Source organism: Leucopleurus acutus (genome assembly GCF_964270905.1).
Source record: "Leucopleurus acutus genome assembly, chromosome: 1".
NCBI classification, from domain to species: domain Eukaryota; kingdom Metazoa; phylum Chordata; class Mammalia; order Artiodactyla; family Delphinidae; genus Leucopleurus; species Leucopleurus acutus.
Genome location: NC_139142.1, coordinates 7,772,043 through 7,785,183, shown reverse-complemented (window position 1 = coordinate 7,785,183; position 13,141 = coordinate 7,772,043). Strand labels below are relative to the sequence as shown.

The 13,141-nt window shown below is 36.1% G+C and overlaps 1 protein-coding gene across 2 annotated transcripts in view; it reads left to right on the top strand.

Annotated features, from left to right (window-relative positions):
• Positions 1 to 5,464: 5,464 nt before the first annotated feature.
• VRK1 (VRK serine/threonine kinase 1) overlaps positions 5,465 to 13,141 on the top strand; it is a gene marked incomplete at its 5' end in the record, with an annotated part of 45,124 nt that continues 37,447 nt past the window's right edge. Inside the window, 2 exons of one of the 2 annotated variants that reach the window (XM_082843968.1) lie at positions 5,465 to 5,629; positions 10,411 to 10,466. In XM_082843968.1, coding sequence (XP_082700094.1) covers positions 5,470 to 5,629; positions 10,411 to 10,466 — 216 coding nt within the window. The remainder of the gene's footprint in view (positions 5,630 to 10,410; positions 10,467 to 13,141) is intronic. The other variant, XM_082843967.1, reaches the window with a different exon arrangement.

The window sequence follows — 13,141 nt, the reverse complement described above, 5'->3', positions numbered from 1 at the left end:
ATGGGCAATTCCCATGCTGTGTAAACTCTTTATATTGTGGTAAGAGAAGAAAAACTTCAAAAGTGTTTTTATGAAGTGAGCATAATATTGATATCAAAACAAATAAATATGTTAGAAAAAAGAAAACTACAGACCAGTCTTACTTATGAATATCAATTTTGTTCCTAAATAAGATATTAGTAAATAGACTCCAGCAGCACACTCTAAGAATCATAACCTTAATCAGGTAGTATGTTTTTTTAAAGGGTGGTTATCATGTTAAATTGCCCTGCATAACTGTGTGGTGTTCCAGCTGCATTTGTTTAAGTCTTTTGTGTTTCTCTACATTTTAAAAGATGAGTTATTGACCAAATGCTTATTTATTAATCCACTGCCATTGCCACCCCCTTGCATCCAGCAGAAGCCAGCCTCTGAGCTGTCGGTTGTCTGTGGCCAGCCTAAGATTGTAGGGCTGGCAGAAGGGAGGCCTCCGCATCTTTTTTCCACAAGAAGCCACTTGTGCAAAGGGAGGAAGGGAGTTTCATTTAGGGGCATTTTAAAGAAAATTTTGTGTTGTAGCGACCCCTTTCTACCAGAGCAGCAGAGTATATTTCAATGACTTCTTCACGTTCATGTGGAGTAGATAGAAGTGTGAGGGAAGTTTTAACCCAAGCATAAAGTTAGTTTCAAGTAGTAATTAGTAAACCAACAGTCCATTTCATTCCATTCCATTCCAAAGAAACGTAATCTAGGACCTACATTGTACAAGTTTATATGAACTTTTTCTGTACTTAGTTTACTTGGGTTGGTTTGATATATTTAAGTTCCTCAAACACTTGTGGATCTCCCTAATGTGTATGGAAGGCTGCCTAAAAGGAAAAAAAGCTGGATTCCGACCTCATGTCTTATACCAGTATAAGTGTAGACAGATAAAAAATTTACCAAAATTTTTATGAAACCGTAAGATAACTAAAGGAAAACATGGAGATGTTTGAAAAAAGAAATTTGACTGGGAGAGGTCTTTTAAGGATGACATAAAACCCAAAAGCTAAAAATAAACAGTATTAAAAGATAAATAAATGGAAGAAGTATTTGCAATGTAAAGAGCTGATTTCTTTAATATATATAGACTATATAAGAAGCGCCTATAAATAAAAAAGCAAAAGGCTGTTAATAGTTCACAGGAAATGAAGTACAGATTTTACTTTGGAGACTTTTCTTTCTTTTTTTTGGATGTGTGTGATTGGGCAAGCTCATGGAGTATGAAAAGATTTCCAGTTTTGATCCTTTGGGGATTGTTAATTATAGGAGCAGTAATTTTTTAATGTTTAAAAACCATAAAATATTTCACAATACAGAAAATCTTATTAAACAAATATAGACCGAATGAATTAGAAGGTACTTTTATAACCACCACCTATGTCAAGAGATATTACTGAGCCCACCATGTGCCCCATCCTAATCACAACTTTCTTATGCTCCCCCAAAGTAAGTTCTAGCTTTTATGGTAATCGTTTTCTTTATAGTTTTAGCACTCAGATATGCATCCCTAAACACTGTGGTTTAGATTTGCCAGATTTTGTTAGATATGTTGTTTTTAAGTCTTTTTTTTTTTGCGGTACGCAGGCCTCTCACTGTCGTGGCCTCTCCCGTTGCGGAGCACAGGCTCCGGACGCGCAGGCTCAGCAGCCATGGCTCACGGGCCCAGCCGCTCCGCGGCATGTGGGATCCTCCCGGACCGGGGCACGAACCCGTGTTCCTTGCATCGGCAGGCGGACTCTCAACCACTGCGCCACCAGGGAAGCCCTGTTTGAAGTCTTTTTAAATCTAGTTTTCTTCTCCCTCATCTCTTCTTTTCCCCCCTTTATTTGTTGAAGAAATGGTTTTATATGCACTGTAGGGCTTCCCGCAGTTAGGATTTTGCTGATTGCATTCCTGTGTTAGTTTATCATATTCTTCTGTTCCCTTCATATCCAGTGACTTGATAGGCTAAATCATATTCAGGTTCTGTTTATTTTTTATTTCTTATTGCGCAGGATTACTTTATGGGTAGTGGCGTGTTTTTTTATCAGGAGGCATATAATGTCTGGATAGCTCATATTTTGATGTTAGTAGCTATCATTGCTCAATGTCTGGATCCATTAATGCATTAGGAGGTGGAATTAGTGTTAAGCTAAAACCATTCTTATTCACTTTTAGCTGAAATTTTTCTGTAAGGAGAAATTTCTCTTCATCTTCTATTTGGTTACCCAGTGGTACAATTCATGTAAGAAAGAAAGGATAGATGCTGGATTCTTTCCCTTTATTTACTGGTTTTCAAAATTGAGTGGTTTCCTGTTATCCTCTAGAGATGACCACTTAAGTTTTCTTACTATTATGAACTCTTGGTTTTACCCATTTTGTGTGTTTCAGTCCATTATGGTTATATTTATTGACTCAAATTGGCTCATCTTTGGTAGTGGGAACATCTTTCAAGTTGACTCCTTAGACATATTTGACATAACTCTAGTAGTTTTTGATAGCTTCCTTGACATCTAGAAATGACGAGGTGTTCCAGGTTTATCTTGTACATTTCCAGCTCCAGACCTGGAATCAGTCATTTCTTCAAGGAACCTGGTTTCTTTTAACAGGAAATGGTATTTCAGGAATACCGTTTGTGTACTAGGGATGCTCATTGCTATTGGGTTGTTTATTGTTTCTAAGCTTTTTTTTTTGTGAATGAGGCTAGGAAATACAAAGGTGTGTGTGTATATACTTTCTGTAAAAGATAAAGTACCTTCTGAATTAAAAAAATACTTCCAAATATAATCCTACCTCTTCTTTCAGCTGCATCCTTTTTCTTCCATATTTGAATCCTGATTTTTAAGGACACAGTGATGATAGAATTAAAACATCACATAATTATTCATTTGCGTTATTCCACATCTGTGACCACAATAGCTGTAGTTAACAAAACTAAGTATCACCACAATATGATTACTGGAAAGTTGATTTTTTTTTGCATGTTTTCCCATTTTTTGCGATTGTACTATGTCCACATTGTCAGAACATATACCCATTATCTATTCTAGCCTCTCCTTTATAACCCTTGTTGAAACTCAGTTCTACAAATAAGTATTTACTGCTCACTGTCAGCTCTTATAGTGGCTTTTCTTTAGTGATTTTAGATATCTGAGGCTTGTTCTCTAGTAGATTCTTATTCCCTTTTCCCATTTCCATGTTGATAACACTTTGAAGTCTTTAGATTTGAAATTTAACTGAGTATAGACTCTTTGGTTCAGGTTTTCTTTCCTTGAGTCTTAAGTATGTTACTTCCTTTTTTTTTTTCTGGCATAAAATGTCGCTGTCAAAGTGATGACAATATGATTTTACTTTCCTTATAAACTATCGTTTTTTGGCCTGCATGCACAAAGAATATTTTCTTTTACTATTAAGTTCAGTAATTTTAGTAGACTAGGCTGCGTCTTAGTGTTGGTCATTCTGGGTTGATTAGTATGTGGTGTGATCTTTCACTTTGGGGTTTCACTTTTTTTTTTTTGTAAGTTCAGGAAAGTCTTTTTGAATTAAAGCATTTAAACTGTCTTAATAAGGAAGACAGTTCCTTCTTACAATAAGGAACTCATCAAATAGGACATTACTCTGATGATTTGATAAAGCTGGATAAAATTTAGAAGGCATTCATTTTAGTATTTGGAAGTACTGTGTGGCTTAGTTATTTCTTTTACTCAATCTACTGTAGCTCTAAAAGTCACCTTTTTTGGTGTTTTGAGTCTGGGCTGTCATGGTTACAGCTGAAATTCCATTCAGGAAAGTTTTATAATGATTACAAACATATTAAGAGAGTTAGTTGATATGAAGAAATAATGGACACACTCATTTTGAAGATTCTTTTGTTAACTTAGAGAAGATTTAGACAATGAAGATGCATCAGTATTCTGTAGGAAAAAGTTAAATTTAAAAATCCCCAATAAATTAATAAAGAGCATTTGCATAAATGGAGTTTGTGTATGTGGAGTGATATGGGTGGATATTTGCTAAAACAATTTCCAATCTAATGTAGTATGTATGTATTTAGAATATCTAGGCTCAAAACCAAACTACTTATGTAAATTGTAGGATCTTAACAGACATCTTTCCGCTGAATAGCCATTTCAAATGTTGCAGACTACCTTACAACTCTTATCACCCTCTTTACTGTATCTCTAATACAGTTTTAGGGAACTATAGGATCCTAAAAACTATTTGTTTTAAATCTTTTTCAATTAATAGATTAAAATAGATTAATCTGAGAGTTTGAAATCACACACACCACACATACACACAGTCTGGTTCATGCTTTCTTTTCTTCAGTCTTAAGTGTGTTACTTCCTTTTTTTCTGGGCCACTGAGTTCATACCCTTGCCCAAGAACTTGGCCCTTACTCTACAGCTTGCTAGCCTTGCTGGTCACCATTCCTGACCCACCCTTCCTTCACTCAGTGAAGTTAAGTTATGTCTAAGGGCACTTAAAGCCCAGAGAGAAGTGACTTGATCAAGATCACCCAAAACTGGCCTCATACCTACACTCGAATCTAGGTCTTTTCGTTATAGACCTGTGCTCTTTTCGCGGTAAAACACTGCTCTCCATGAATGCTATGCTAAGCTTGTCTGTTAGTAAGTAAAGTAAATAGGAATTCATCTCCAAAAGGATAGTTGGTGAGAAGGGAAACATACAAATGCTGGATATCACCAGCTTTGCCTTTTCTGTGAACCCAAATGACTAAACAGCCGTAATTTCTCCTGGTCACTCCTTCATTATGGTGACTTTTGTAATTGTGGGTCATGTTGGTGAGGCTTTGGAGCCAGGGAATCCTCAGTGCAGATTTCTATTGTTCAGCCACTTAGTAGGTATATGACCTTGGACAGGTTGCTTAACTTGGCTGAGCCTTAATTTTGTCATCTGTAAAATGGGGATGATAATGTAATCTTCATGGAGTCGTGAGGATGGATGGAAGCCTATGTGTAAAGCATCTACTATCTTGCCATAAATACTCTTTCCCTTTCCTCTCATGTTAACTGTCTTGTGTTTTCAGTGTCTATTGTGTTCTTATCCCATCAACATTGACCTTTGTAAACTCCTCATTGCATTTGTATAGAGTGTGCATTCTAATTGGATGTACCTTTCCCCCTCAGCTTCATAGAGCAATTCTTTTGTTGTTGCTAAATAGCATTTTTAGTCATAGATGATGTTATACCACTGGAACTTTAAATATTTTCTTGAAAGTAATTGCATGGATCATTTTATTTATTGCTTCCTCTCCTAAGTTAAGAGATAATCAAAAGGATTGAGCACGTATAAATTGTAATTAACAGATGTCCTTTATTTAAGTTTTGGAGTAAGTAGGAATTTGAATAGCATCTTTGTTGCACAGAAGCTTTCCTTAGTGAAAAGGTTTTTAGCACTTCTAGGATTATAATATTGAATGTTGCTTTGTTTTGTATTATAGTGAAAATGCCTCGTGTAAAAGCAGCTCAAGCTGGAAGACAGGGCCCTGCAAAGAGACGTCTTGCAGAACATTTTGCAGCCGGGGAGATAATCACTGACATGAACAAAAAGGAATGGAAACTAGGATCATCCATTGGCCAAGGTGGCTTTGGTTGTATATATCTTGGTAAGTGTATGACTACTTCTAATTGTCAGTCCGAAGATGTATATGCTTTGTTATCAAAATATTGATAGTTTCTTAGTTGCAAGCTTTTACAGGATGTTTCTAATAATCTATAGTCAACAAAATATTGTATAATTAGGCAAAAATGCATCTGTGACCTGGGAGTGGAGAAGACAGTTGATTTAATCACAGTAGAAACAGGATAAAATATCTGTAATATTGTCATTAGTGAGCATATGGCTTTAGATTTTTAAGATATTCTATATAATATTAATCTCCTTTGAGACCCAAAGAAAGCCATACTTTTCTTTCCCCACCTCCACCCAATTAGGATGTATTCCCTTTGTTTTGGTTTAATTTGGAGATTTTCAGATCTTTAATAGGTGTGGATTTACCTTCTCTTTTGATGCAACCCTAATAGTTATCATAGTGGAATTTAGGAGAATGACCTAGAAGTTGCATATTAGGCCTGAAATGTGCTATTTAATTAGCATACTTACCCTGAAATCTGGGGGGACCCATTGTGGAACCCTGGGATTCTGTAAGTTAACTAATGGGTTGATTTAAAAAATATTTTACGTGATGACTTCTAAAGCTGTCTGCTTCACCAGGAATGTTAGTAGTGATACAGTGCATTTCATGATTGCTTTTGATATTTCTTTCTAACTTTTCCGTTATATATTCTTACTCCACCTCTAATCTTGATTTAATTATTTGATTTCTGCCATGCGGTTTATAAAATTTCATTTTTAGCAGTGAACGCTTTTTTATTTTCAAGCAACATCTTAACTCAGAATACTAATATTAATACTAGATTAGCGTCATGTGAAAACTTAGTAGAGCTGTACATTTTCGGGTCCCACCCCAGACCTACAAATCCCCACCTGTAGGAAATGTGATTGAACAAGCCCTCCAGGGGATTCAAATGCCTGGGAAAGTTTGAGAACCACTGACATAGATGAAAGAGCAGCAGCTCTTACTCAAGAGGTGTCTGACTCAACCGGGACCGATGGGCTGTAGTTGGTTAGCTGCAGTCTAGAGGTATGTTCATGAAACATAGTTTAAAAACCAGCACTTTACTGTATTTTATAATCTCTCTAGGTTAGTGGCACCTGTCTTTGGGGAAATAGTTGTTGATTCTTTAGTTTTGTTTGGAACCAAACCCATTCCAGTGAACAAGGCTATCTGACTTAAACTGAAAGCCCTCATAAATCATGAAAGGTTAGGGCTATATTAGCCAGGTATATATTTTTGACCTTGTGATTTAGAGATGGCAGATAGTATAAGCTCTCCCTACCACAGAATGTGTGGACTTAGGACATCCTGTATTAGGGATGGGAACTTGTCTTAAAGCAAGCAAATTCTTCATTTTGTATTATTAGTTAGTTTGCTTTTGTAACCTTTGGCAAATTTGCAGCTTGCTTTGCATGTGTGCTAGCTGTTTTATTTGTGTTTGTATTTATCATCAGAAAGTGCCACCTAATAATATTTTTTAAATCTAATGGTTTGACACATTTCTGTGGCAAAACTTTGCTTTTTAAAACCTGGATCGATCAACCTGGAGAAGGGATTTGCTTTAATACTGCTGCCTCCACTTTATCTCTCTGCCCACTGACACCAAAACAGCCGTATTCAAGATCATCAGCAATTTCTAATGATAATTTTCTGCTAAAAGGTTGCTTCTGAATTTTGTTTAGATACTTTCTGCAGCATTTGATACTGTTCATCTTTCTTTCACATAAAAGTTGCTTCCATTGCCTTTCATGATAACATACTTTCACCTCTGTTTTTCTCTTACCTCTCTGGCTATGCTAAGTCATCTTGGTAAGTACTTCTGTGTTCTCCAGCTTTCCTTCCTTGGCTCACTTTTCCTTCTGTCTAGTCTCTCCGAGTGATCTCATCGAGTCTCTTGGCTTATGTTACTGTCTCTTTACTGCTGATTTCCAGATCTTTTATCTGTGGCTAAGGACGTGATCCCCTGAGTCCAAGCCCATAGCCAGTGAGTGGCCTATAAGGAATCTCTATTTGGATGACCCACAGGCATGTCTAAAATTTATATCATCCTCTTTCATCTCGTGATTCTCTTATGATCAGGAGAGGAGTATCTGAATGAATGACACCCCTCAAGCCAGACTGGGAAGGCATTCTCAAGTATTGCTTCACTCGTGTTCCCAGTACTTCATCTGGTCCTGTTGCTTTAACTGTCTGACTTCTCAGATCCATTGATTTCTCTCTATCTCTGCTGATACTGCCTCAGTGCAGGTCATTTTCATGTCTTGTCTGGATTCTCACTATGGCTGTGAATTTTCTCTGCTCAGCCTTGCCCCCTTGCATCCTATTATTCACACTGTGGCTTGAGTGATCTAGTCTATTTTAAACTTCTTTAATGGCTCCCCAGTGCCCTTAGGATAAAGTATCAAACTTTGAGAATGGCATACCAGACCCTTCATGTAGTTTGGTCCCTATGTAACTTTTCTCTTCATCCCTTTTATTTCCTCAAAAATCTGTTCTTTGACTATCATGCTGTCCTTTGCCTCTTGATCTTTGTGTGTGATTCTTCTTTTGCTTCATTTTTCCAAAGCTGAGCTTAGGGTAGGTGCTATCTGTGTATAATACCCCTCTGTTAACCCTTTCATAGTACTTTCCATGCTGCCCTGAAATTACTTTTCTTTCTTCCAGAATAAACATGTCCTCCTTGGCAGTGAGACAGTTCTTCTTTTTATTGTTTTCCTAGTGCCTGGCATATTTTGCAGTATGTGTTGTTTGAATGAACTATTGAACTTCCCTTTTCCTCCTTTTCTCATTCGAATTGTGCAGTATTATTGGGATGCTATACTTATTTTAATATTTTGTGCACTAAATGCTGATTTTAAAAAATTTAACCTTGCTTTATTATTAATTCAGTATCTAAGTGATGTGTTCCTTGGGGCTGTTCCTTAAGGAGCTCAGACTTATTCATTTGCCCATTTAGCCATTTTTATGACTTGGTGTTCCCTCTGTAGTCTGAAGTATTTTAGCTTCAGCCTTTTCACAATACTGCTGCTTCCCAGCTGATTGGTGGTTTCTTGGTTTCCTTTGCCTGTCCCTCTTCATCTCTTCAGCTTCTAATGTGAGAATGCCTTAGGGCTCAGTCCTAGGATTTCTTCTTTTCTCTGTCTGCACTCATTCCCTAGGGGTTCTTCCATTTTCATGGCTTTAAATGAATAGCATTTCTATCTTGATGACTCTCAAATTTCTTTCTCCAACTTGGACCACTTTTCTGAACTCAAGACTTGTATGTCAGCTGCCTATTTAACACCTGAACTTGGATGTTTAATAAGCATCTCAAACTTAAGGCACCCCAAAGCACCAGCTCCTCCTGCAATTTTCTCTGTCTTAGTAAGTAGCAACTTTTTCTTTCCAGTTGCTCAGGCCAAAAACTTGGAGTCATCTTTATCTCTTTTTTCCCCTCTTATCCTCTATAACTAATTCATGAGCAAATCTTGTTGGCTCTTCTTTAAAAATACATCCACAATCTGACCACTTATCACCGCCTTGTCTGCTACCACTCTGGTTCAAGCCACCACCATTTCTCACCCAGAGTGTTGTAGTAGCCTAACTGATCTCCCTGCTTCTGCCCTTGCCCTCCACCCTCCATTCTCCACAAAACCGCCTGGAGAATTCTTTAGAAAATCAAAGTCTGAGCTTACCATTCCTCTCTTAAAACCTTCCAGTGACTCGCCATCTCATTCATAACAACAGCTTTAGGTCACCTATCCGTTTCATTGTATTTGTTCTCTGCTGCTTTTCTGATCTCTGACCCCTGTTACTTTCCACCTCACTTACTCTTCTCCAGCTACATCAGGGCCTTTGTGCTGGTCGGCCTGGAATGTTCTCGCAGATATTTACGTGGCTTATTCCCTCACAGTCTTCAGACCAGTGCTTCAATGACACCCTGTCAGTGAGGTTTCTCTTACTAACTTGCAACAGTCTCTACCTTCCCTTCCTGCTTAATTTTTCCTCTCTGGCACTTACTCCCATCAAACATACTTTATATTTTAATTGTTGTCTGTGTCCTACCACTGAAATGTTAGTTTCATAAGAGTAGAGATTGTTTTTTCCTGTTTACTGCTAAATCCATTTCCTAGAAACGGGCATGTAGTAGGTATCTGGTAAAAAATATGTGTTTAATGAATATGGGCAACCTTATATTCCTAACTCAGCATTTCAGGGCAACTGTGCTTCTTTATTTGCATGAAGTAAAATGATACCACATTAAAATTATTCTGGATGGCAGTTCAAAGTTCTCGTGCCAATATCCTGAACTGTTGATCTTGATGAATTTTTTTCTCCCAAACGAATGTTTTTTAGAGCTTTAGCTCCCTCTTTTCTTACCTTCCTAATGCTCCTTCTTAAAAGGATTCCCTAGTTTGTTAAATTTAAGAAATTGTATCAGTCATCATCCTTTTGGGAATTCACAGCAACATTAGCATATCAAAGGCCATGAGTACTTTTGAATTAAAGAAGTCTTTAACTCAGTTTTTCATACTTAATTGATGATCATGTTGAAGATCGCAATTGTAAGATGCCTTCCAATTTCAGACATATTAAATCGTGAAAAAAAGTTTTAAAATTGATGAAATATACAGTAATGATATCCTGAGACACACATTTGGGAACTGAAATTTATTCTATTAAGAGGTTATAGATACACAGATCTAAATACTAATAAAGGGTTAGTGACAGGCTATTTATAATAATGCTACTTCTTGTTCTGATATTACATATGTCACTTTTTCAAACAGCTGATATGAATTCTTCAAAATCGGTGGGCAGCGATGCACCCTGTGTTGTAAAAGTGGTAAGGAAATATTTCAGCTGATTGTTTTCTTTGCTGTTGATTTAATTGTAGTATTTATTTTGTAAAACATTCTTTTTGATAACTAGAATTAATTAAACCATAAGTTACTACATTTTTAGTAATGTTTCATAAATACTAAATGAGACACAAAAGTAGCTTTATAGTTTTAAATAATTTGAGTTCAAAAATTCTCTCCCCTCTCTTTTGAGTTAGAGTGGCACTAGTATCTGTGGAAAAAAATGAATGAAAGCCTGGAGTTTTGCAGATGTGGAATAAAAATATTCAGCTCATTCTTTTTATTTCAGCTATATTTACAACAGATGAGATGCTTTTTATATTTATATCCTGCAAGACTGTACTACTTTAATGAAATTTTATTGTATTTTATCTTGCATTTGCTTCTGAACTTACATTTGGTCAATTTTTTCTTTTTATTTCCAATTATCTTTCCTCCCCTTTCATTTTAGTAAATGAAATTATTTATTTGTGGTCACTTTGAAACTTCTTTTTGCTATACTGACGTTGAAATTAGTTTGTAATGAGTGAAGGTAGACAGTATCCTGTCTAACGTAGGCATACTCTGAATAGCCAGGTCAATTTATATATTGGTGCACTAAATATTTTAACTACTATTTAAACGTTTTAATGTTTTTTAACTACTATTTTTAGTAGTTAATTTAACTACTATTTTTTTGTAGGCATTTTAACTACTATTTTTTTGTTAGAATGCAAGGTAGTATGCATCTTCTTGCTTGCCAACATTTGTAAGTCCCCTCTTTCAAAGTTCTTTAATACATGTGAAGAACATGTTTTTGTTAAATAGAAGAGGTAACAGGGTCTGTTATTTGGGCAAATTACCACATAAGTCCCCTCACCCTGCTTTATTTTCCTAAAGGCTACAGATTTTCGAATTAGAATCACCCCAAGGTCTTTTGGTTTGATTTGTTTTATTTTACTCTCTTTTTAAAAAAGAATATATTTGATCTCTTATGAGTTAATAACTCTTTTGGGCCTGAATTGTTTTAGTGATTGTTTTCACCAACTTTTTATTCAGGCATAGTTTTTCCAAGGAAATAAATAAACACAATTTGAATACTTTTGACAAATGCATATACCTGTATACCCCAACCTCTATTAAAATATAGAGCATTTCCATCATCCCCAAAATACTACTTTTGTCTTTTTCTGGTCAAACCCCTAATTTCCCACACCCTTGGAGGAAACCGTTTGTCTGAGGTTTTTTATGTTTTTTTTGTTTTTGTTTTGCTGTGGATTCGTTACTCCTGTTCTAGAATGTCATATAAATGGTATTTATACAGTACATTACTGTTTTGTCTCTGATTACTTACATTCAACATAGTGTTTTGAAGGCTCATTTATATTGTTGGCATTTCAATTGCTTGGTCAGTTCTACTGCTCAGTAATATTATATCATAGCCATACTAGAGTTTGTTTTCCATCTCCTGTTGATAAACATGTGGGTTGTTTCCAGTTTTTGGCTGTTATGAATAGAGCTTCTATAAACATTCTTGTACAAGTATTTTTGTTTTTCTTGGATCAATACCTTATAAATTTATAAGAAGTACCAGACAGATTTCCAAAGTGGTTTTTACCATTTTACATAACGTATGAGAGTTCTGGGTGCTCCGTGTTCCCCTCAACGCTTGGAGCTGTCGGGTATGTTTGTTTTAGCCATGATATTAGAAGTACAGTAGTGTCTCATAGTTTTAGTTTATATTTACTTAATGACTGATTTTGAGCACTTTTTCATCATGCTTATTGGCCATTCATATATTTTCCTTTGTGGAGTGCCTCTTCAGTCTTTTGTGGCCCAACCCCCGCCCTTTTTTTTTAATAACTAGGTGGTTTTGCTTTTTATAATTTGGTAGTAAGAGAGTTGTTCTGGATACAAGTTCTTTCTTAGATATATATGTTGTAAATCTTTTCTCCCAGTTTGTAGTTTGCCTGTTTACTTTCTGAATACTTTTTCTGCATCTACTGAGGTGGATCATAGGATGTTCTTCCTTTATTCTGTTAATGTGGCAGTTATATTGATTGATATCTGAGTGGTGAACTAACTTTGTATTCTTAACATACACTCCACTTAGTTATGATGTATTATGCTTTCTACATAATGCTGGAATTGATTTGCTAATATTTTGTTAAGGATTTTTATTTTTTGTTCATGAGGTATATTGGTCTTTAGTTTTTTTCTAATATTCTGAAGATTAAAACATTTCCCATCTCATTGTTTGGTGTTGGTGTCAGGGTTTTTGGTGCACTGGGTTTGGTCTCCCCTTCTGGCCACACAGCATCGTAAGTGTCCTGTCATGGGGCTCACTTTGCTTGTTTCCTGTCTTTAGAAGTCACAGTCCTATACTGCCTATTTTGTCTAATGTATGAGAATAGTAATTTCCTATATTTTGTCCAATTTTTGTATTTGTTTACAGTAGGAGGGCTAATTGGATGCCGGCTATTCCACATGCCTGTAGGTAGAAGTAACGCTGGTAACTTTAGGGGGGCAGGTTATTGGTTTGTTTCTCCTGCTATTTCACTTTTCTTCATGCCTTTTCATGAAGTAGTGAATAACATTCCTTTTGAAATATTTAGTTTGCTGCTATATCAGAGGAACAAAAGTTCTTACTATTAAATTGGGTCATTTGCGTGGAATTCGC